This window comes from Raphanus sativus, chromosome 5, assembly GCF_000801105.2.
Source record: "Raphanus sativus cultivar WK10039 chromosome 5, ASM80110v3, whole genome shotgun sequence".
Taxonomy (NCBI): domain Eukaryota; kingdom Viridiplantae; phylum Streptophyta; class Magnoliopsida; order Brassicales; family Brassicaceae; genus Raphanus; species Raphanus sativus.
Window position 1 is genome coordinate 12,311,316 of NC_079515.1, and position 26,763 is coordinate 12,338,078.

The 26,763-nt window shown below is 32.0% G+C and overlaps 2 protein-coding genes and 1 pseudogene across 2 annotated transcripts; 2 read left to right on the forward strand and 1 right to left on the reverse strand.

Moving 5' to 3' along the window:
- Nucleotides 1-5,478: 5,478 nt before the first annotated feature.
- On the forward strand, nucleotides 5,479-7,429 carry LOC108856801 (syntaxin-32). The gene is made up of 5 exons (XM_018630687.2): nucleotides 5,479-5,902; nucleotides 6,145-6,395; nucleotides 6,481-6,653; nucleotides 6,747-6,944; nucleotides 7,035-7,429. The coding sequence occupies exons 1-5, from the start codon at nucleotides 5,662-5,664 to the stop codon at nucleotides 7,192-7,194; spliced, it is 1,023 nt and encodes a 340-aa protein (XP_018486189.1). The 5' UTR covers nucleotides 5,479-5,661; the 3' UTR covers nucleotides 7,195-7,429.
- An 855-nt stretch (nucleotides 7,430-8,284) lies between these two features.
- LOC130512892 (uncharacterized) lies at nucleotides 8,285-14,676 on the forward strand (annotated as a pseudogene).
- Nucleotides 14,677-18,033: 3,357 nt separating this feature from the next.
- LOC108857614 (probable esterase KAI2) lies at nucleotides 18,034-23,821 on the reverse strand. Its single transcript, XM_018631615.2, has 2 exons — nucleotides 23,374-23,821; nucleotides 18,034-18,581 (listed from the first exon to the last, which is right to left on the reverse strand). Exons 1-2 carry the CDS (start codon nucleotides 23,760-23,762, stop codon nucleotides 18,149-18,151), a joined length of 822 nt encoding a protein of 273 aa, XP_018487117.1. The 5' UTR covers nucleotides 23,763-23,821; the 3' UTR covers nucleotides 18,034-18,148.
- Nucleotides 23,822-26,763: the final 2,942 nt, after the last annotated feature.

Below are 26,763 nucleotides of genomic sequence, written 5' to 3' on the forward strand. Positions count from 1 at the left end.
TACCCATATCGTGACCCTGTGCTGCAGTTGCAGTCGGTGTCTGCGATGCCGAAGGCGCTTCATGGTGAAGATCCTGAGCCGGGGGGGGCTGCTACGGGCGGTTGTACGAGTGGTCTGTGTGCCGTGGGTACGATCGTAGGAGGGGAGAAGGTTGGCTGGGTTTCATCAGGAACAGGTTTTGCTGGTGATGGGGAGAGAAAAGCGAAGTCGGACTCAACAAAAGTCACATGCCTGGACGTGTATATGCGACCCGTCGGCTGATGTAAACAAAGATAAGCACTCTGAGTAAGCGAGTATCCTAGAAAGACACAACGCAAAGAGCGGTCGTCTAGTTTGTGAGCAGAGTAAGGTCTGAGCCAAGGATAACATGCACATCCAAAGACACGTAGCTTCAAGTAGTTAGGTGGCTTGCGGAAGAGCATAGCATATGGTGACTCTTTGGTGAGAACCGACGATGGTTGACGATTGATCAGATAGACAGCCACCGCGAAGGCGTAAGTCCAATACTCGAGTGGCATAGAGGCTTGGTGAAGAAGAGTCAACCCGGTTTCAACAACATGTCGATGTTTTCGCTCGGCAATTCCATTGTGCTCTGGAGTATGAGGAGGTGAAGTGAAATGAGATATACCATGAGCCGCAAGGAAATGTCGTAGCGCAATAAACTCGCCACCATTATCAGAATATAAATTCCGAATGGGCAAGTTGAAGTGTTTCTCGACAAGAGGTTTGAAACGGGTAAAGATATCTCGCACTTGGGATTTTTGTTTTAAAGGATACAGCTAGGTATAACGTGTGAAATGATCAACAAAAACAAGGTAGTATTTGTATTGATCAATAGAAGTGATAGGAGAAGTCCAGACATCTGTGTAAATATATTGGAGAGGTTGAGTTGAGGAGATAGTGTTTGTATAAAAGGGAAGCTTATGACTTTTATTAATAAGGCAATGAGAACAAGGCAAATGTTTTTGAGTAGAAGAAGAAACTGGTAAAGAAAACTGAGAAATAATAGTTTGCAAAGTAGAAGTAGATGGGTGTCCCAAGCGCGAGTGCCAAAAGGGTAGAGATGTTTTTGGTGTGGGTGAGGCGAAGAGGGAGATGGTATTGTGGGATGACACTGGCCACTCGTACAACTCGTCCTTAGTTTTGCCTTGGAGCAATCGGTCCCCCGTGCTCAGATCCTTCACCTGAAAATGGGCAGGAAAGAATTCAACAGAAACATTATTAGCATTGCAGAAACGATAAACGGATATAAGATTTTTCTTTAAAATAGGAACATAAAGAACGTCATTTAAAGAATAAGAACGAGCAGGAGAGGTAAGGGTAGTGGAACCAGTATGCGAGATGGGAATTGTGGAACCATCAGCAATGGTGACTTCTTCTCTTCCAGTGTATGGCTGGTGCAAGGAGAGATTGTTCAAGTCAGTCGTAAGGTGATGCGTCGCACCACTGTCTAGAATCCAATGATTGGGATGGTAAGCCTGTGTCATCGCCATGTTGGCGCGAGGATGCCAAGAAGTCGGAGATGGCGTATTGGTGCGCGTTGGAGCTTGCGATCCCGAAGACAGAGCCGCTAGCTGAGAGCATCGACGCGCGCTGTGTCCGTGAGCTCCACATAGCTGGCATCGACCCTGATATCCTCTGCTTTGTTGTTCCGGACGAGATGAGAACTGCTGCTGTTGCTGCCAGGTTTGTTGACCACGATTGTTGTTACTGTTGGTGCGACTCGGACCATGGTAAGAGTTACGGCTGTTGCTGCTAGAGTTGCCTCGGAAGTGAGCCGCATTCGCAGTAACTGGAAGAACAGCAGAGGTCGGGTTCTTGGTCTGAAGCTTGTTCTCATAATTGAGAAGCTTCTCATGAATCTCAGTGATCGAAGGCGTGGTATCGCGGCTCTCAATCTGGTCTGCGACTTGTTTGTATTCCTCAGGTAAGCCGTCGATCACAAACTCAACTTGGTCCTCCAGTTCATATGGTTTCCCAAGTATCGCTAGCTGATCAAAACGAGTTGTCAGACCTTGCAGATAAGCATCAATGGACATTGTGCCTTTCTTCCATGTCTTGACCTGATGACGCAGTTGTTGAATGTGGGCGCGACTTGGCTTAGCATAGGTCGTAGAGAGAGTCTCCCAGATTTGAGCAGAGGTTGTTGCCGTCGAGAGTATGGGTTGAATGGAAACCGTGATGGCTCCAAGCAACGAGCTATAGATTAGCTTATCCTGGCGCTTCCAGAGAGTGTATTCTGGATTGGTGGAGACAACACCATCAAGTGTGACAGTCGGACTTGGTGGAACAGAGGATCCGTCGAGGAAGCCGGCAAGATCATAACCGTCCAGCAAGGCGTTAACTTGGCGACTCCACATCAGAAAATTGGATGAAGTGAGCTTCGTAACATTGGTCATGTTAACGTTAAGGAGATGAGGGGAATCGGAGAGGATGATAGTTTCACTCGCAGATGCAGGGGAGCTCGCCATTAATGGAGGTTTGAGAAGAAGAAGTCGTGAGTTGAAAAGAAAAATAAAAATAAAAAAGAGGATGGCGGCTAGAGAAAAAAAAAAGTAGATCCCTAGGTATCTCCGCTCTGATACCATATAAGAGTATTGGCTGAACTGATTTTTATTAGATGTAATAATAAGGTATTTATACAGAGAACTTGAGATATACTAGGTATAATACAAAGACTAAAAGACCCTTATACACATTATCTCTACAGCTTACTCATGTGTTTGAACATGAAGCTGAACTCGGCGCGTAGAAGCTATCTCGGTGACATCTATCAGGAGACTGTCGCCGAGAACCTGGCCATTCACAAGTTTTATATGCTCAATACAATCTGAAAAAGACAACAAAACTCAATACTTGATACTGTATAAACCCAGCAATGAAATCTACATTTAATACTGGAACAGGACATCATCCTAGCCAAACGTAGCCAAATGGCTATGAATATATTAGATCGAATGAAGCACATCATCTAAGGTTACACACTACACAGACTCTGCATATATGGGAAAGAAGAAAATAGATTTGCTCGATATGAAAGAACAATTAATATAAAGAAATTGAAGTTAGGGAACTTACCATAAAGATCCCCTTTCAGGTCGCAGGAAGCCTCGAACTCTGCATATCCGTGGAATCGGAAACGGTCCTCAGGGATACAAACCGAACCGTCATCCAGGTCAGTGAGGACAGAAGTCGTTGTGAAGGTGATGGTGAAGTCTGGATCGGCCACTCAATAGAATTCCTTGTTGTAGGACCCGAAGAAGTTGTGGAGCCTGTAAAGGCCACCAGCCTTCATGTGTGGCAGATAAGTATCTACCTTCCCAGCTGGGATGAAGTCCTGGATGACAGTTTCCTGTGGACAGCATTGAAAAGACTAAATAAGATAAGCTAGACAGGAAATCTCTTAAAAGTAGACAAACTTATTGAAGATGTTTAAACCGAAATGAACCAACAAAAATGAACAGAAAGATAATAGCGAGAAACTCGGGTCATACCTCTTCATCAATGAGCAGCATTTCGACACCGATCAGCACGTTTGTCCTGATATTTCGAGCTTCCCAATAGTGGATCAACCGGAACCTCACTTCGCGTTCATGCGGTCCGAATTTCGCATGTCTGAAAGTTATCACTTCTCCGCCGTTAGCGATGACGATGGCTTTCCCTTTGTTGACAGATGAGACAGCGCCTTTGCCTCTCATGCCTGTAGACAAACATAAGCGTTGCCATCAACAAAATCAGGTAGGAGTTTACGTGTCTTTAAATAAAGAGAGTTAAACACGTCTTGAAACTCAAACCAAAAACTTGAAATATTTTTCTTTTTGGTGATCAAACGGACTGTATCTTAACATAGTCAAAAGAGATTCAAGTACCCTAAACCACTGTCGACTAATCCTATCAAAGAGATACATGATGTTGATTTTTAGAAGCCAAATCTAGGAATAGCAAAATTTTATAACCTTTGTTTAGTTCGAGTAATTAAAAAACACAAAACGTTTCAGACACTAAAAGTAAAGAAGTCTCTGTTCTGTAATAAAGAAACAATATCTCTGAGACATGCAATGGGATAAAGAAACAATTCATAAAAACCTCATAAACTGGCTCACGAATCCCCAGCGAAGTAGAATCACTTGACTAAGATACAGTAGTAGTAGAAAAAGAATCTACATGATGGACAGGTTCGAAATTTGACTAAAAAACATGAAGAAACGTTCCATATCAATTGACTAATCACTTGACTAAAACACAAAAAAATCACAGAGACAAAAACTAAAAAACATGAAGAAACGTTCCACATCTTAACAAAGAATACCGGTTTTAGATTGAATGAATTAAAATAAAAAAACTCACAGAGAGAACTAAAGCAAAACATCCATATCTGAACAAAGATTTTCTTTTTTAAAAGAAAAGAAAAGTACACAACAATCATTATTTTCATATAACTTACAATTTTTATTTTGGATTTAAAAAGAAAAATTACTATTAATTTAGTATTTGTATGGAAATTGTTTTATTTACAATAATTTTTCTCAAAAATAAAAATTACTATTAAATAATTATTTATAATAAGATTTTTATTTAACACATGTCATAATTTTAAATATAAATTGACATGTGTCACAATCATGGTAATTACTAACTTTAAAAACCAAGCTTTATATAATAAGATACTAAATTTTACATCGCAAGTTTTTACGTTACATTACAACCAATAACTCCATTATATGGCTTGGAATAATATCCATACCGAAGTACTTACTTAACCAATCCGAAAAATATAGTACCCAATCTAGTCGGATCCTGCCTAAATATCTGAATGGGATCATTTTCCAAAATCCAAAAATTGAACCCGATATACAGTGAGAACCGAATTAATATACAAACATATCCAAATATAAATATAAAATATATATATATATATAATAGTATTTAATACCTAAAATTTAAATTATAAATCAAATAGATTAGTTATTTGGGCATTTGTAAATAAAATGGATGTTTTAGATAAAAATAGTACTCCATAACATTATATCCATGAATATTCTTGAACAATAAATAACCAATTCAACTATATAAATTGATTATTTTTGGATTATTAGATAAGTTTGAGTAATTTAGATATAAAATAACGAGTCAAATCGAGTAGTTTGGTTACTTTAGTTAAAACTTGAATCCAAAAGTATCAAGTTCGAACGTAACCTCCTAATTTTTTGTAATATCCAAATAAAATTTATTTTTCAAAATCCGAAAAAAATCAATACCCAAATGGATAATATTTATACCCGAAGGGATACCCTACCTATGCCTACTCCATTGTAATGTCTCAATATCCCAAAGTGTCTATTTTGTTAAGATTTTTCCTACAAAAGTTTTTAAGTGTAAATCACTTAATAACTTAGGTACTATTTATAAAAGGATGAAAAATAGAGGGCCAAAATGTGATATATAAAAACGTGTTGGACGAAAGAAATAAGAAAACTATGCCGACGCGTTGATCGGATTAAGCTCTTTTACGATTCACTGTATCCGTAGATACGATACAACCACGCGGTGGGTGGTGATTGTGATTCATATCGGAAAACCTCCATCGCTTCTTCGCTTGTTGTTTGATTTTGCATCTGAGAGAGAGAGAGACACCAGATCCGAAAGGAGGAAGCACAGAAAATGCAATCAAGGCATGGCCAATCGTCGTATCGAGATCGGACGGAGGAGTTCTTCGGTATCGTTGAAACTCTGAGGAGATCAATTGCTCCGGCCGCCGCGGCGAATAATGTGCCGTATGGCGGTGGAAGGAGAGAGGATCCGAGATCCGCCGTGGCAAATCAATCGGAGTTCAAAAAGAGAGCTGCTGTCATCGGTTTAGCTATCAGCCAGACGTCTCAGAAGCTTTCCAAGCTTGCTCAACGTAAGTTTGCTTAACTCGCTCGTGAATCTCGATTAAACGGTGGCGTTTGAACGATCTCTTTGAAACAAAAACATGATCTAAGTCGTTACTGGAGAGAGATGTAATTGTTAGTGGTGGAATTTGAATAGGTTATGATATCTTTGGAACCTTTAGCATTGATAATTAATAGTAGCTGTTGTTTCTTTTATATACTTTGAGCATTTTGCTTTGTTGACTTATGTCATTTTTGTTGCAAAAATCAGTGGCAAAGAGATCATCAGTTTTTGATGATCCCACACGAGAGATACAAGAGCTGACGGCTGTTATCAAACAAGAGATCTCTTCTCTGAATTCCGCTCTGATCGACCTTCAAGCTGTTCGCAACTCCCATAATGATGAACGGACCATCTCTAGAGACACAACTACTCACTCAGCAACTGTTGTTGACGATCTTAAGAATCGCTTGATGGACACTACCAAAGAGTTTAAGGATGTTCTTACTTTGAGAACCGAGGTTCTTTTCTTCCTTTCCCTTTCGATTTTTTTTTTCTCTTTGATGCTAAAGCTGAGAGCTTTGCTTTACTGGTCTGGTGTTGCAGAACATGAAGATCCATGAAATTCGAAGGCAAAGGTTCACGTCTAACCCTTCTAAAGAATCAACAAACCCGTTTGTTCGCCAGCGCCCTTTGGCTTCTAAGCCCGCTGCTAGTCAACCTGCTCCTCTTCCATGGGCAAGCAGCTCTTCTTCATCATCCTCTCAGTTAGTCCCTAGGTAATCCCATAACCTCTCTTGAGATCTCCCTGAGAATGTTGTGATGCATTTACGAGAGAATTCAACACCTTTCTATATGTTGTGCATTTACAGGAGACAGGGAGAGGCCGAATCTTCTCCATTGTTGCAGCAGAGTCAACAGCAACAACAACAGATGGTCCCGTTGCAAGACACTTATATGGAGAGCCGCGCAGAAGCTCTACACAACGTAGAATCAACAATCCATGAGCTAAGCAATATCTTCACACAACTAGCTACCATGGTTTCTCAGCAAGGGGAGATCGCCATCAGGTTCGTCAACACCAAAATCTGTGTAAGAATCATTGGACATTTTAAGGAAAGGAAGTGATATAATGTGTTGTTGAAATTTGGTTTGTACAGGATCGATCAGAACATGGAAGATACATTGGCTAACGTGGAAGGTGCACAGAGCCAACTGGCCAGGTATCTCAACAGTATATCGTCAAACCGATGGCTCATGATTAAGATTTTCTTCGTACTGATTGCATTTCTCATGGTTTTCCTCTTCTTCGTGGCCTAATATTGAGATCTTAAAAAGACATATATTCTAAAAAAAGAGTTTCAAACATCTAGACATGGTTCTCTTTTCTGTCGTATCTTATTGACATGTAAAGACTAGATAAAAGGATCTTTATGCTCTATGTTCAGATCAGTGGATATATATTGCCAAATTTTTATGTAAAATTGATTTTTGCTGCCAGAACGCTTTTGTGATTCTGATTCTTTTTTCGCTATACATGTTTACCATTCATACTTTTGTTTCTCAACTCTATTTCTCCTGTTGAATTTTGGTTATCCTAGACATTATTTACCAATTCTCTTTTTGAATTTTGGTTTTCCTAGACATTATTTACCAAGGGATTTGTCATCACTACAATTAGTCTCATACCGCTACAATTATTCTAAAAGAAAAATGATGACATGATTTATCAAAAATGTGATATGAATCTTTTTTAACTATGATATGGCACAAAATTAATTATTATATAGCATAAAATTAATTATGACATCATTCAAATATAGAAATATAAATAGTCATTACGATAGTTATAAAACATAAGAAATAAAAATATAATATGAACAAATTAATAACAAAAAATATATCCATTAGTTTATTGAAATTTTATGTATTTTTAATGTTTCAAATGAGAATAATAAATGGTATGAATGTATTTATTTATTATATTTAAGTTTTATGAATAAATTATTTTGTATACTACTCATGTTTATGATTTTATTAAATATAATATATACATGGTATTATAATTCATTTTTAAGATATAAAAAAATAAACATATAGATAAACATATGTAAATAGTTTTTATAGTATTGTTATTCCTCAAATAAAACTTCTATGCAAACTACTTATGTTTTATATCTACAAAGTTTAATCTGCTACTATAAAAAAAAATATTTTTAAAATATATACTATTGCTTTTAAACAATTATATCATTCATTTTAAATAATATTGTATATATTATTACCAATTGATTGTTTATGTCTATAATCACTATAAAAAGAAAATTATGACATAAATTATTAAAAATGTGATATATATATAATACAACAGTAAAAAGATGTATAAAATTTATTATTTCAAAAAAACTTGTTTATTTAAATTAAATGCCAGTGTGGATTAAAGATTTTATAACTTAAATATAATCTCAATTACAAATGATTATTTTATATATTTTAAAAATTGAAAAAATTAATTAAGTAAAAATTAATGTAAAAATATATGTTAAAAGTTATTTTGTTGCATGGCGCATGAAAACATTTAGTAGTATATATGTTAGGAGCTTAAAACATTGACTAGTGCCGACAAAAAAAAGATTCAGTAGTATCGTATCATGAAAGATATACAGGGGCTAGGCCTGGGACTTAAAATCTCGAAAGGTATCTACTCTGGTCCGGTCCGAGAAAACGGGTATCCGCGGAGCCCGGATTCGGATCCGAGTAGCACTTCTACGGATCCGGCGGATTCAGATAAGGATCTGGCGGATATGGATACGGACTGGCGGATCCGTATACGGATTTGGCGGATCCGTATATGGATCCGGGTAGTGAAGTTTTAGGTCCGGATATCCGGATCCGGATCGAGACCTATTATATACTTAAAATATTTAAAATATAATTATATTTATATATGTATACCATATATATTTTATATATAAAATAACTAAAATTTTAGTTTTATTAAATTTGAATAATTTTTTCAATTTTAATTTTTTTAAAGATTTAGTTCATTAGCTAGTTTTTAATTTAGTTTATAAATTTTAATTTTTTTTAAAAAGTTTGGATCCTGGTATCCGCGGATATTCAGATTTTATTCCGGACATCCGAACCACGGATATCCGGAAACCCCGAATCCAAATTAGGGTAACAATTTTACGGATCCAAACCCGTATATTTTTATATACCTCGAATACCCGGTCCGTCCCACCACTAATAGGGGCAGATCCACGTGGGCCAGAGAGGTGGCAACTGTCACCATCAAAAAAAAATTATTAAGATTTTCTTTTATAGAAAAATAAATTACCAATTTACCACCATAAAAAGAAAAAAATTTGTACCCACAACCCATTCAATTATATTGCCCAAAGCCCACTTCAAAATATTGTATTTATTTGAAAAATTGACATAATTATAAACTACTTAACTAATTTACAAATTAAAAACCCTAATCCAATTTCTTTCTCGTGTGAGTTTGTCAGCAAAACTCGTAATTTTTTTACTGTTAAATTGTTTGCTATTGCATTCCGACAATCAGCATTTGCAGCAGAAAGATTAATTTCCGACAATATCTTCATAGCTTAGGAAATGTTCCATGGACTGAGAACTAATAAGACTTGCAAAAGAAAGTATATGGCAATCAAAACAGATATGAATAAGGTATATGATAGAGTTGAATGAGATTTTATTCAAGCTCTTTTGCAAAATTTGGGATTTGAAGCTCATTGGATACAACTTATGATAGAGTGTATATCATCGGTTCAATATCAAATTTTACTAAATGGCCAGCTACAAACTCATTATTCCGCAAAGAGGGCTACGTCAAGGGGATCTTTTATCTCCTTATTTGTTCATTTTGTGCACAGAGGCGCTAATTGCAAATATAAAAAAAAACGGAGAGGGAGAAACAGATAATCGGAATGAAGGTAGTTAGAGCTTGTCCTTCGATCTCCCATTTGCTCTTTGCAGATGACAGTCTTTTTTCCTTCTGCAAAGCGCAAAAAGAAGAGTGTCAAGCCATCCTCAGGATCTTAAAGGAGTATGAGAAGGTATCAGGTCAATTAGTCAACTTTCAGAAGTCTTCGATCCAGTTTGGACACAAGGTAGAAGAACCACTTCTGCAGGAACTACGGGACATTTTGGCTATACAAAATATAGGAGGAATGAAATCTTATTTGGGGTTACCAGAGAACCTAGGAGGATCTAAAGTGCAACTGTTTAGTTTTGTTCAGGAACGTTTAAATAGTAAAGTGAATGGTTGGACGTTTAAATTCTTTACTAATGGAGGAAAGGAGGTAATTATTAAGTCAGTGGTCATAGCGAATCCGAATCATGTGATGTCTTGCTATTGTTTACCCAAGACAACTACGAAGAAACTCACTAGTGCAATAGTGCAATTTTGGTGGAGTCCAAGTGGTAGTACAAAATGTATGCACTGAAAATCATGGAATAAAGAATGCCTCACTAAGGAAGATGGCGGTTTAGGCTTTAAGGATATATATGATTTCAACACTGCAATGCTTGTCAAACAATTATGGAGACTGATAGAAAAAACCAAACACCTTGTTTTCTCGAGTTTTTAAAGGACGGTACTTTAGAATGCCTCACCCCTAGAACCGATCCGTTCTTATTCTCTGTTTTATGGATGGCGGAGTATCACTTCAGATAGATCTCTGGTTAGCAAATGATTAATTAAACGGGTGGAATCAGGATCATCTATCTCTGTATGGAATGATCCATGGCTCCCAACGACTCTTCCGAGACCAGGAAACAAAAATCAACACAACTTCTACCCGGACCTTACAGTTGACTCTCTCATTGATTTAACTTCGCAAACTTGGAATTTACAGGCAATTCAGGCGTTAGTGGATCCTCATGATGGCGAAGATCATTGCAAGCATCCCACTGAGCAAAACACCTATGATGGATAAGAATGTATGGCATTTCACAAAAAACGGAAAATATACAATCAAATTGGGCTACGAGATAGAACGGGTTTATTCTGATAAGGTGAAGCCATCAGTTTTCTTCGGACCCACTGTTGATATACTAAAGGCACATTGTTGGAAGATACGGTGTCCACCAGAAATGACACATTTTCTATGGCAATTGGTATATGGGTGCATTGCAGTTTGGAAAAATCTGCAAGAAAGAGGTATAAAGGGGGATATAGGTTGTGATCGATGTGGAGCCTCAGAGGAATTGATAAACCACATTTTCTTCGAATGTCCCTCAACAAATTTGGGCACTTTCACAAATACCATTAAATGAGGAACATTTCCGAACAGCTCCCTCTTTACAAATATGGACCACTTATTCTGGCGAGTTAAACCAGATATGGAAGATCATCAATTTATCTGGATATTGTGGTATATTTGGAAAGCGAAAAATAACAAAGTTTTTAGCAATTTGGACATAGACCCCATAGAAACATTAAAATTGGCGGAAACGGAATCTGTGCTTTGGAAGGAAGCACAAGACAAAAATACCAGGATTACAACTGCTCCCCTTCAGAACCCGACCCTCCCATCTATCCCAGGTCGGTGGTGTTTCTTGGACGGCGCATGGAAAGAAAATGAGTTTTTTTAGGACAAGGTTGGTATAGTACATTGGAAGGCTTCCAAGGATTATTGGGGGCAAAGAATGTACGGGCTAGTTTACCTCCGCTCCACTGCGAGTTGGAAGCATTATTGTGGGCAATAGAGTGTATGATAAATTTACGTCAGCTTCGGGTCATATTTGCAACGGACTGTTCTCAATTGGTGAAGATGGTTTCAGAAGCAGAAGAATGACCCGCTTTTGCAAGTTATTTGGAAGATATCAAGACTCTCCAAGAAAATTTTATTCACTCAGCGATTATTCTTGTACCATGGACGCTCAACACAATGGCAGATAAGCTAGCACGAAGTGCGAGAATACAACCGTCTTTTGTCGTTCACATGGATGCAGAGGCATCTGAGTGGTTCACAGAGTGAGTTTGAGTCTGTTTTATGTTGATGACAAAAAAAAATTGTTTGCTATTAATGTTTCATAGTTACAGTTGATATTAATGGTATAAGTTTAAAACTAAAGTAATCTATTATAATTATTAAACTGAACTCTTCTATTGATACGATGATGTAGAGTATTATAAAGTTCTTGATCAACATTGACGTCTTTTTAATTGTCAAAGTTGATTTTTCAAATTATACCTTATGAATATATTGTTTAACACAGTCCTTTTTTTTGTTTTTTCAGAAAAATTCAATGGAGAAATATTTCAAAAAGTATCTCCTGCACATGAGACCAATATCAATGATTTGCCATCTAAATCTGGTGAAAGAAAAGACAAGAAAATCTCCTCCAATACATGATACCATTATCGACGATTTACCATCTGACCCCGGTGAAAGGAAAGACATAATTCATTATCCAGTAAATAAAAGAGATGAGGTTTGACGTAGATATTTAACTAAAGGTCCATGTCAATCTTATGGTCATAAATTTAAGCAAATATTGATATCTGGTTCAACAAGGCGATTCAATCCAACATGATTTGATCAAACATGGTAGTTGGCTAGAGTATAGTTTGTTTAAAGAGGAGGTACGAAAACAAGGTGGAAGTGATGCATTTGTGAAAGAAGGGTTTAATAGTTGGAATAAGCCAGATAAATTGCTTACTCATATGGGTAAACCACCCAACAGTACTCATATTATTGCTGCTCAGATGTGTGAGGATTTGATGAATCAAAATCAATCTATAGTACATATTCTGTTTAAGCAAGATGATAAGGTGAAAAATGAGTATCATATTCGCTTAAATGCTTCGATTAATGCATTCCAGATTCTTGTTAATTGAGAAAGAAGAGGCTATGAATAAAGAAAATTTCTTGCAGCTTGTGAAATACACAGTTGAACAAAACGATGCTATAGACAAGGTTATTCTGAATAATGCTCTAGGAAATAATCAGATGGTTTCTCCAGTGATTCAAAAAGATATCGTCCATTCCTTTGCAGAAGAAGTACTACAAGCTATTTTAGAAGAATTGGGCCACGGTGTGTTCGGTTTGCCGATTGATGAGTCCGCTGATGTTTCTCGTAAAGAGCAGATGGGTGTTGTTTTACAGTTTGTTGATAAAAGAGGAGCAATCAAAGAAAGATTCATTGGAGTTATTCATGTAAAAGAAACAACTTCATTAGCTCTAAATTCTACTATAGATGAATTATTTGTTAGATATGGGATGAGCATTAAAATGTGAGAGGACAAGGTTATGATGGAGCTAGTAATATAAGAGGTGAGTTCAATGGGCTAAGAACATTGGTTGCTAGATAAAAGGTTCATCATATTATGTTCATTGTTCCGCTCATCAGCTTCAGCTAGCTGTGGTGGCAGTTGCAAAAAAACACTTTGATATTGCTGATTTTTTGATAAGATTTCTACATTGTTGAATGTTGTTGGGACTTCTTGTAAGAGACAGGATATGTTTCGAGAAATTCAACGTGGAGATTAGAAAAAAGAATCAACAGCGGTGATGTTAAAACTGGGACAAAACAAAATCAGGAACGTTCTTTATCAAGACCTGCAAATACTCGTTGGGGGTTCTCATCACAAAACATTGTTGAGGCTGGAAGAATTGTTTTCTACTACCATTAAAGTTTTTGAGTATATAGAGGATGAATGCGTAGAAGACGTAAAGAAACATCAAGCATATGGTCTTCTCAAATATTTTCGCACATTTGATTGTGTATTCTGTTTGCATCAAATGTTGCTTATTTGAGATTCACTGCGAATTTATCATTGGCTTTGAAACAGAAAGATCAAGATATTTTGAATGCTATGTCACTGGTAGAATCCCCTAAACAAGAACTACATAAGCTTAGAGATGATGGTTGGGATTTGCCTATGGCTAAGTTTGATTCTTTTTGTAAGAAACATGATGCTGAAATTTTTATTATGGAAAGAAGATTTTGTTGATCATAGGAATTCAAGAAAGAGAACCAACATAACCAATATGCATCATTATAAGGTCAACTGCTTTTGCACAGTTTTAGATTTGCAAATTCAAGAGTTCAATGATCGTTTTACAGAGGTAACCACTGATCTACTTCTTTGCATGGGTTTGATAAAGAGAAGTTGGTGAGATTAGCTAAGTTCTATCCAGATGATTTTAGCTATGGCGAGCTTTTATCTTTAAAGCAGCAACTTGAAATTGACATTGATAATATACGCATAAATGAAAGGTTTAAGAATGTGGAAAATCTCAGAGATCTTTCATGTTTGATGGTGAAAACTCAAAAACATATTGCACATCCTTTGATTTACAGGCTTCTAACATTGGTTTTAAATTTACCGATTGCCACCGCAAGTGTCGAAAAATGTTTTCAGCAATGAAACTATTGAAGGCAACTGCACATAAACGGATTTGAGATCAATTTTTAAGTGATTGTATGGTTTGATTCATTGAAAAAGAATTATTTGACTCAGTTTCAAATAAGAAAGTGAATGAAAATTTTAAAAAGATGAATAAGCGTAGAATTGTTTTGTGAGAGTTGTTTTCATCATATTTGCTGGATTTTTATTGCAAGTTTACTAAAATACTATTTTGTTTTAATTAATTATATGTTATATTGTGTTACAAAAAAATTATATGTTACATTTTGCATCCACTGTATTTATTTTCTAAATCTGCCAGTGTAGATATATAATTGATTAACTTGTTGTTGTAAAATAGAGCTTAGATACTGGGAGAGTACTTGGTTGTATAAGCAACTTCAAACTCAATCTCTATTATTCGTCAATATATTCCAACCAATGCATGGGCAAGTATTGTGAACCAGTATTTGATTGCAATATAAAATTTCCTTTGGGTTCTCAATTCTCCAATATTCAAACATTCGTTACTGAATTTCCCACAATATCCCACTGTTGCTTGCTGATAGAAAGCAATCGATAATCCATCTGGGCCTTATAACTTATCAGAACCAATGAAATACAAAGCAACTTTCATTTTAAGGTTGTCAATAAGATTGATGTTTATGTAAAAATATTACACGTATTAAAATGTTTGTTACTTAAATTTAAAATTTTGATAAATTTTAAATTTTGGATCCAGATTCAGATATAGGATCTGAACATATCCAAATTCGGTTTTGATGGATTTAGTCCTTTTTAAGTACCTGAATTTTTAGAAGAGAACCAGAACGAATTGAGAAGATTTTTAGATAATAATTTTACTCCTAGTTGCACTTATATGTTTAAGTCAGATATAAAAATTTAAAGATAAATTTAAAATAAGATGAGACCATTATGACTACGCCTAACCTCTGAAAATTTAATGGGATTCAAAGTTAAATATGGAACAGTTTATTTATAATGTTAAATTTACGAGCTAAATGATTTTTATAAATTTGAATAAATAGATATGTTTTTTCTTAGTAAGAATCAAACAATTGGTTTAAAAAAAATAAGAGATCGAAAAAACGATGGTATTTAACATTTTAACAAATGCACTACACAAACGCTGCATTACAATGTTAAAAAGAACATTTTTTCTTTTGAGTTTAATTTAACATTTCATTAAAAAATATTTTAACAAATGTGTTTTCCTCTCCTTATCTATTTGAAAGTTCCAGTCTGTATTCCAATTCTTGATGTTGAGACTGAGTGATGATAATAGAATATAAACCATATGTTATTCTTCGTATGATTATATGATTATAACTAGTAACCAAATTTTGATCTGTGCATTTGGAAACATAGTATTATTTTTGTTAACAAATTTGTTAATCCATCTAGTGCATTTGAACATACAATAGTGGTCCATAAACTAGAGAATGAGCATACAATAGTGGTCCATAAACTAGAGAATGAGCGTAAAATATTTTCAGCAAATCTAATCTATTAAAAGTGAAGTACATTTTGTATTTAACTCTGCTTTTTCTACACTAATTTCCATCTCATGCCAGTGACTTACACCATTTATATACTTTTGAAATACTCATTAATTTATCTATATATTTATTGCTACTGCCACTAACTTAATAATGACTATCTATTAACGTGACTTCCGACGGTTATCTTTCATAATTTTGAAGTAGATATTGATGTAGTAATTGATTCCAGGGCAAGGAAGTTTTTTGCTGCGATGGTTCTCTATATACAACTCACTACATCTGTCAAACTATAGTTACAGAACATATTGACCAAAAATGAGTTATTTAGTTTTACGTGTACATTGACATTCATTGTTTTCGCATCAAAGATCAAAATGGTTTATAAAAACATTTCGTCATTGTGTTTATATTTTACACATTCAATAATTTAAAAAACATAAGTTTCAGTAGACAATTGGTTTGTATATTTTTCAGATAAAGTTGCACAAATTTATTTCTAAAAAAATCAAGCCTAACTAGATATTAAAATCTAAATTAACAAAATCTTTAAACTGAATAATATGGAAGACCAATTTAAATTCCTAACATGTTACTAAAATGTAGACTAAGGAAACAAACGATTAAAATAATTTGTAAATATTTTAGCCGTGATCACTCCCATATTACCTTATTTTATATTTTTTTAGGAATGTACATATCGATTTTATTTATAATTAAGATATATTCTCAACAATATCAACCTTACAATCTCGCCGTATTTAACTATTTAATATGAAATTAATTGATATTATTATAAGTTTAATTTTGATTATTTTTCAAGTTCTTAATTAGGAATATTGTAATCGATTTATTTGATAAGATATAGAATATTCCCAAGGAAATCAGCTTCACAATCAAGCCATATCTAACAATTTTAAATATAAATTAATTAATATTTAATATAAAATCTATCACCTTATATATATACATCTCTTCTCTTATATCTCTATTTCCATTCAGAATTCATAGAAAAATTGCGACTAACTTCTTAAGGATGTGAAACGTCATTATTTTTGCAACAAATCTGTTGAGATTTTAGAGATGCAAAGTCCATGTAAAAGAATTTAGAGTTAAACCTATTCTTCCTGTATTGTTTTGTGGCCTGTTTTAGTTATCCAAATTTGTTTATATAATAAGATATTACACTTCTAACATGTCCAAAATATGTGTAATTTTTTTTTTATTAAAAATAATTGTAGCTTATTTTAACCTTTACCCAAAACATTGTAAAATTAATCATATGTTTAAATCATACAATAAAATATGAAAGATATGTTAATACAAATTTGACACGACACGTTATATTAATACCTAGATCCAATTATTTTTGTATAATTACAAAATAACACTATAGATATTGCAATACATGGTTTCAACAAAAAAAGTAGTGTAAGTGCAATCATTAAATTCTTATGTTTCAAAGTGTTTATAAAATCTATAGTAAAAAAATATCCGCACGGGCGTGCGAGTTATAAATTATTAGCTTTTGAGGTTCCTGTGAATCAATGGTCTTGACGAAAAGAAAAAAAATCTACGTTTATAAAAAGACATGGGACGAATTAATGAGAATTAGAACTTATTAAAAATACTCAAGCTTATATAAAAATAAAACCCTAACAAAAATAAGAGAGTCGCACCACTTTCTTCAGACTCCTCTTCTCCATCCTCCATTGTTTTCTAAATGAAGACCGTGAAAACAATAAGATTCAGAGATGGTGAATTGGAGAAAAAAACAAAAGTTTAGTGTAAACCAAAATACTTCCTCGACCCAAATCATACAGATGGGAACACAATATAAGCGACTTTAGCTTACACGACTTTCAAATTCTACGGCTGCGTAACACAAAAATACGTTCTTGGTGGATATAACTCGGTCTGGCGTAGAACGCAACCTATTGGCTCAACTCGCCACGGTGAACATTCAATTAAACGGCTCCGTGCCCGCAATTTAGAACAGTAATAGGTAACAACAATTTATAAGGAACGGCTACAAGAATAACAAGATCAAAGAAATGTCGTCAAATTCGAAGAAAGTGATTATGCATGTTATTCATCAGCTTGTTAACGTTTACACTGGAACGTTTATATAGTTGGAGGATTCTAGTTTAAGTAAACTGATTACTCCAATAGGAAGGAATTCAGTTTAACTTAACCCAACTAAGTGATGCTCAATTTAATTAGTTACCTCCTTTTTACTCTCACTATGATCATCTCTTGATCTTTTAACTTATACTGGAAATTACCTTGTTGTACTAGTAAATACACACTCAAATTACATATTATATAGATAAGAAGAATATCGACGCAAATCATTTATTATATTCAAGCTTTAAAACTCGAGGAGGCGCTTCATGACGCCAATCAGCTCAATATGTGACGTCATTTGTGGAAAGTGACCCATCGCATCCTCAATAATGTCCACCGTCGACTCCCCTTTGATCTTCTCCTGCATGAAGTAAGCTACGGAGACAGGTACAACGACGTCGTTTCGTGGTTGTATGACGTGGCAAGGCACTGACACTTGGTCCAGGAGTCCTCTCTCGTCGCTTCCAAATACAATCTTAGCTAAAGCAAGAGCCGTCTCGGGCTTCATCTTTTTAAGGCATTTTTCGAACCTTTGGACGGACAGAGAGTCTCTTGAGTCAACCACTGTGGAGGCGAAAGCAACCGCCCAAGCCTCGTAGTTGGAGCCAACGTTGGTGATGATCGTGTCAATGTCTTTTGATTCAAACCCTCCTTTGTAATCCTCACTGTTTATATACCTATAGAATTTAATTGGGTTAAAATTAAAGTTAAAATTAACCTGATAGTTTTCATTTCAAGCTATGAAGTACTAACTTTACTATATTTGATCATTTAATTAAAGTTGTATTTATGTAAGCATGTTGCATTAGACATGATATAGTCAAACACTCAACTATTGCATTGAACTACTCTTATTTAATTTACAAAAAAAAAACTACTCTTTTTTGGGGTCAAAACTGTTGCATTAGTTTATTGCCGACTTTTTCAACTATAACTATAATAATAAAAACTGGTTTAAAAACTATAATAAAAGAAAAAACTCTTATCAATCAAAATGATAATTCATCATTTCGCGGATCTGTTTTATAAAATTGGAACTAAAGCATTGGCCCTAGATAAATAATATTTCTCGGTGTAACTAGGTAAATATTCTTTGGCCCTGGGTAAAGATGACAAGCACTAATAGAAAAAAAATACTGTATTTTGTAAAATATTTATAATTCATGAAATTGATCCCAATTTAATAACTCTATGGCTATGAATGTATTGTGCTGTTTCAGCGGGCCAGCTTATCCAACTTATCAATAGAACGCACCTCAAAATGACTAATGAGAAGAAGGAATTTACGTGTGGTTGGTTTTCCATTTGAGTTGTTTACTTATTTTATTATTACTAGGTGTGAATGTCCGCAATTTTGCGGATTTAAATATTTTGTAACAATATATTTATTATAATGTGTCAAATTTAAATATGTTTTTATCATCAAAAAATTGAATATGTGTTTTCTATTAAATATTTTTCAAAAAACAAATGTTTTTGAAAAAATGAATATGACTATTTTAAATATCTGTTCATATTTTTTATTTAAATTTTTTGTAAAATTAGTTATATATAATATTCATAATTCAGGTTCTAATAAAATTACTTAAGTTTTGAAGGTATATAGTTTTGAAATTTTTATTTTTAAATAATTTGTAGCTAAAGTTTTATGTCTTTAATAAGATTAAAATTTAGAACAATACAATTGTTACACATTCTCTACATATTCATATCCAATTACATAGGAATATAAAACTATTATATCAATTCTATAAATTACTTCTGGAATATATTATAGATTTTATAAATACAGATTACTAAAAATGATTTTATGAGCATTATATATTTTTATATAAATCACATATTTAACTACCATAAATTATTTTATGCAATATATTTAGAATGTTTGGATATTGATACAAATTGATTTTTGTTTTGGTCAAATTTTATAAAAATTGATTTTAGAAATTATTTTCTTACTCACAAAGTAAATAAAAGTATAAAATCCATTAATAAATAAAATTATAATAATTTTTGTTAAACTAATAGACACCTAAGCAAAAATCAATCAACTGAGTTCTCATTTAATATAGTGAAATTTCAAAATAGATTTAATAAATTAATATATAAGCTTGTATAAATGACTTACAATCTTTTCTAATAATTTAAACCAAATGATAAGCCAAGATAAATAGTTTAAAAAATGTATTTATAATTTTATAAATAATTTATAAAACATGTATGAATTATATTAGACATTAATAGTTATTATAATACTCTATATACAAATATAAGGATTTATATATGAATTAAAAGCATTATATAAATTCTAATAAACTTTTTTGTTTATTTCGTTATTTAGTTTATAAATATATAAAAGATTGATCACATTATTACTCTTTCTATTGTTTCAGTAATTATCTACCATAACAATAATTATTTGTAATGTTATGTATATTTTTCAAGTGATATTAATTGAATATTGAATTATATTTTATTTTTAAATCTAATAAAAATTAAAAAAACATTGATTAATAAAAACATAACAATTTTTAAGAGTTCACCTATAATCGACAAACAAACAAAAATCATTTAAGTGACTTCTCAACTAATATATAGTGGAATAGTAGGATAGTAGGATGATGTTTCAAAATAGATTGTATAAATTAATTTCTAAGCTTATATAAATGACTTATAACCTCTTATAATAATTTAAAATATATGAGAAACCAAGATAATGTTTTTTATAATTGTATTCATAATTTTTATAAATGATTTGTAAAGCATATATGAATTTATAAGATGTTAATAGTTATTATAATAACTAATATAGAAATATAATGTTTTAAATAAGAATATAAAATCATGGGAAATTCTCTCAAATAGCTTTTTAAGTTATGACCATAATAGCTCCTTTTATTTTAGAATTTTAATATTTATTTTTTAGTTTTTGAAATTTAAAACCCCTTCCCAAAACCCACCCCTTAACTCTAAACTCTAAGTCTAAATTAGTTAACTCAAATGGTGTAAATGTATATTTTACCCTTTAATAAAACATCTTCTAGTCATTTTCTTTCTTAAAGCTATTTTTGTGAAAATAAACTAAAAATAATTATCCAAGGGAATTACTCTAAAATCATTGTATTGATTTATATAAATTGTTTGTCGTTTGTTATTTTATGTGTTTTATAAATTTAATAATTGATCAACATTAATACTCTTTCTATAATTTCAAAACTTAGTTACCATAAATCATTATTAGTAATACTATTTAGATTATTTGGCAAGTGATATTAATTGGTTATAGACTTACCTTTTTAAAGCTAATTAAAATAAATAAAAATAAAAACCGTCGACCAATCAAATTATAACAATTTTAAAGAGTTCACTTATGATCAACACGTAAGCAAAAATCAATTAAGTGACTTCTCAATTAATATATAGTGGGATAGTAAAATAGTGGGATGATGTTTCAAAATAGATTTTATAAACTAATTATAAGCTTATATAAATGACTCATAACCTCTTATAATAATTTTAAATATATGATAAGCCAAGATAAAAAACTTTATAAATGTATTTATAATTTTTATAAATGATTTTTAAAGCATATATGAAATTAAAAGACATTAATAGTTATTATAATAATTTCTATACAAATACAATGTTTTAAATAAGAATATAAAATCACTATATCGATTTATATAAATTGTTGTCATTCATTACTTTATGTATTTTATAAATATAAAAATTGATCAACATTAATATTCTTTCTATAATTTCAAAAATTAGTTACCTTAAATCATTATTTGTAATATTATGTAGATTATTTGTAAGTGATATTAATTGATTATATACTTAAATTTTTTCAGATCTAAATAAAATAAATTAAAAATTAAAAATCTTCGACTAATTAAATTATAACAATTTTTTAAGAATTCACCTATAATTAACACGTAAGCAAAAATCAATTAAATGGCTTCTCGATTAATATATTGTGGGATTCTGTTATCAAGTAAAAATATACATAAAATAAATTCTTTTTTCTGCGCTCTTGTTTTGTTAAGTCATCTTCATTTCTAAAAATATTATAACTTGAAAATACATAAATGCTATCACACAGTATATTTCCTATTATCTACATAATTTTCTACAGTTAGTTTTACAAACTTTTATTAAACACTATTTCTAGTATTACTAATACTCTTGTATTTTTAATTTGTAAAATTTAATATATTATATGTATCTCACCATATTTATTATATATGTCACCACTCAAACACTTGTTTTACAATTTTTAATATATATTACTATTCACATATTTTTATAATTAATATTTTTTTTAAAAAATCTCTAAAAAATCTCCAAAAACTATCCGAAAATATTTAATTATATTGGTATTTTTAATAAAAAATTATCGATTGTTATAATAAACTTAAAAATTAATTTTGATATTGATTTTAAATTTTTTATTTTAAAATAAAAGCTGAAATTAATTTTGTTTAAAGACAACTAGCGCAATTATAACTAAAATAAAATAAGATATTGGCTAAAATTTCAATAATAACATATCAAATTTCATATTATATATATATATATATATTTTATATATATATATATACATATTTGTAATATATATATATATATATATTATATTTGTAGTTATTATTATTCACTATACATATCACCATTTATATATTGTTTTGAACCGCTTATTTTAGATAAACTGTAATTATTTCGTAATATGCATTTCTCATATACAATCCGTAGTTAACCATACAGCAAATATTTAATCCACTTTGTTCCACACCGCTAAAATCGCAGTTATTATTTAGAGCCTATCAGAGAATAATCTGCTCGGAAGACAAGTGGTCCTTTTAGCAAAAAAAAAAAAAAAAAAAACAAGTGGTCCACAATATTATGCATATCTACTGTCTTATGTTTGGTTGGTTTATTTATATAAATCTACAATAATACATACATGACAATATAGCACGCAGATATAGGCTGCAGGGAAATAAGACAGGATCATATATGTCATATCCATCTAACAAGCTAGAAGGCGATCCTGGCCACATGCTGACCACTTGTCAACAGTTAAAACTTCATACAATTCACATAAAATCAATAAATTGTCGGCTAAACCATTATATTATAAACCATATCTTTTCGTCTTCTTTCATGAAACACTTATTCATCAGGAATATTTGTACGATCGTTGAGTTGGTATAACGTCTTTTTAAATTATGATTTGCATGTGCTATATTTCTATTTAGACCGTAATTATAACTGTTAGTCACTTGCTTCGTCTTATTTACGGCGGCATATATACGCATTATTTACCTATATTTTATTTTACATGGAACTAAATGATATAGTATCCAAAAGAGAAGATTACACATATCTTTGATTTTTACGACTTTTCTTGCTTCTACAAATATTTTTTTCTAATTTAATTAAAACTAAGGAGAAGTTTTAGAGTGAGGTTACCTGGGAGAAGCAGCAATAGGGATAAGATTTGTAAACAAATCGGGCCTTTTAATAGAAGCAGCACAACCGATCATGCCCGACATGGAATGGCCTACGAACACAACGGGGCCAAACTTCAACTCCTCCATAAGAGCAATAAGATCTTCAGCGAAGGGGTCGAAGGAGTTATACTTCGAAGGGTCGTATAGAGTTTGGTCTTTGATGGCTCCAGAGAAAAGCCAGTCAAAGACTAAAACCTTAAAAGATTGGGACAGAACCGGTATTATCTTGTCCCAAACCGACTGGTCGCCTCCAAACCCGTGTGCCAATACCATTGACCTCTCACCAGAACCGATGATCTTGGCGTTCATAGCGGCTGCGAGACCGGATGTCTTCTGGTTAACCACCATGCTTAACTATAAGTGTGCTTTAAGAGATGAGACAAGGGCTTTAGTATCTTTTGTGCATATATATAAAGGGTGAAGAGAAATGGATTAGGTCTATATATGGTTCTTAATTGACATCCAACCACCGATTTTATTAGGCTCGCATTTTGGTACATCCAACATTTATGGTCTTTTCAACAATGACTGTATTTGTATTCATTGTTCATTTACATAGCATCTTATAGAAAAAATCAATATTCATCATAAATAAAACATATATGAAAACGAATCCTTACTTTTTGGTATTGGTATTAAAAAGGTATAGTTATCTGGACTGAAAGTAAACTTACATAAACAACTTTTGTTTGTACGTGTAAATGCATTAACTATTGTGACGTGTATAGACATTAACATAATTTTTTTTTGTCAAGACATTAACATAATTTAAATACACTACACTAGCATTAATACATTATCACTAATTAATAACGTATAGATGTAAGAATTAATTAATCACTAGATTTTGATCCGCGCTTCGAAAGCGCGGGTATTATTTTTCGATTTTATGAAAAATATTATTTGTTTATAATTATTGAATGTATTTATCTTAGTAAAACTTTTTTATAATAAATTCGACATATTAGAGTGATTATGGTAAACTATGTGTTTCTTTGACTTTATTTTATTTCCTCTTCAATCAATATATTTATTTGGCTTGTTGTTAAAATAAATGATTTTAGAACATAACTGTACAATACTTTTACATTGATATTTTGTTTAAACAATGTGACATATTTATATATTTATTAAATATTTACATTGTAATTTGTATACAAATCAATATATTTGTCTAGTTTGTTGTTAAAAGAAATGATTTTGAATTCAAATGTACAGTAATTTTATATTGTATTTTCTTCGGTTCATATAATTTTTTAAAATAAATTTCTTTCAATATAAGCTATATCAAAAATTAGTCAACTAAAGAATCTATAAAAAATTATTTACATAGAAATATAACATATTTATATATTAATTCAGTTTATATTTTGACGTGCACGCCTGCACAAGTATTAATTCAGTTTACATTTTGACGTGCACGCCTGCACGAGTTTGTATTTCTGTATATAAATTATTTATTACTGCCATATTTAAAATGAAAGTTTATTGATATATTTTTAGGTTGCTACAAACCAACCCGGACCGAAAATGATCCAACTCGAACCTCCTACGGCATATATAATATTCGAATGATATTTATTTAATTTAAAAATCTAAGGGGAAAATATTGTGTATCACGAAAACATATATGATCAATTAGTGGTATCCTAAAATGTAGGAAGTTTAAATGAATTTGCTGATTTTATTTGGATAGAGATATTTTTTTAATAAAAATACAATCCAAGTTTCCAAACAATTTTTTTTAACTACAATCCAAGTTTCCAAACAAATTTATTCTTTATAAATGCTATCCAAGTATCCAAACACACCGAAATTGTACTTCATCTTTAATAAGATAGATGCTCTACTTAATGAAATAAGTCCAACGGTGAAATCTAATATACTACTATCTCTGTACCACTTTAAGTGGTGTTTAAGGTTTTTGCACAAATATTAAGAAAACACAATTTTTTAGGCAATTTTTTTTTAATTATTTATAAATAATATTAAATAAAACTAATTCAACCAATAATTATTTTGTAATTGGTACAAATTTTGAACGACATTAATTTTTTTCTAGAATAGTAAGAATATCATTTATTATGAAACAAAATAAAAATCTTTAAACATCACTTATAGTGATACGAGAGTGTAATTGACATTTTTTTTGCTCAAAACATTCATCCATGAATACGCGTAAACCTTCTGCCTACAATTTCCATATAATTCTACTAACATTAAGAAGTTAAATCAGTCTACTATACATCTACGTAGGGGCGAATCTAGGTTAGTCATTATGGGACAAGTGCATCCATAATAATTTGGGTATTCAAAAATTTGTAGAAGGAATTTTGATTATACTACTCCAAAATGGTAACAAAATTTGTTTTGTGCACCCATATCAATTCACGATTTACTCCATACTTTTTTTTTTAAATGTTTTTACCATTTATGCACTTTGTTACAAGATTCTCTGGATTCGCTCCTGCATCAACGTAGGGTCGATACATCGAAATAGAGACGGAAGCGACTTGTTATTTTTGAGAGTTTAAAATATGCAGGATATGTGATGGATATGAAGAAAAAAACACTATATTCATTTTATTAAGAGGGATGTATTCAATTTAGCATTTGATGTGATTTAATTTTTAATGGAGTTTTAGATGATTTTAATAAGTTGCAGAGATTTAGGTGATTTTGTTAGACCACTCTAGAATATCATCTAAAACAATGGGATTTGAGTTTTATTTTTTTTAACTAAGAAACTCCACCCAAACACCCTAAAATCACCTCAAAACTTTAAAATCTCACAACTTAAAATATTTTTAATAACAGTGAATTTCAGAGTACTTTACGAAATGTCAAGTTCAATAACAGTGAATTTTAAATGAGTTTTTAAAATTTATGTTTGAATAACAGTGGATTTGTCATTTTAATGCAAATCACCTGAAACTCTCAGTTGAATACACCCCCCTAAATGTTTTGGTTTGTGTAAGTCCATTTAGTGCAATGGTTTGACTAAAATACATTAATGCTTCTATACCATGGGATTAAGGTTCAAATCCTAGAAAATATAAGCATTCAGAATTATTGGCTATAAAATTATCTATATAATATTTTTTATTATTGTAATAGCATAATTAACCATATTTAAAAATATATTTTAGTTTGTGAAGCACATAACACCAATGATCTACTTTAGATGATATTTCAAAAGTTTAGCTGTGGGAGTCAATCTCCCCACCAACCGGGAAAAAGTGGTCTAAAAACGAAAAAAATATGGTGATAAAGAGTTGTACTCTTTTGACTTCTCTTGACACAAAAAAGCTAGTTAATAGCGTTCTTAGTTAGGATTTTGAGTTGGTAT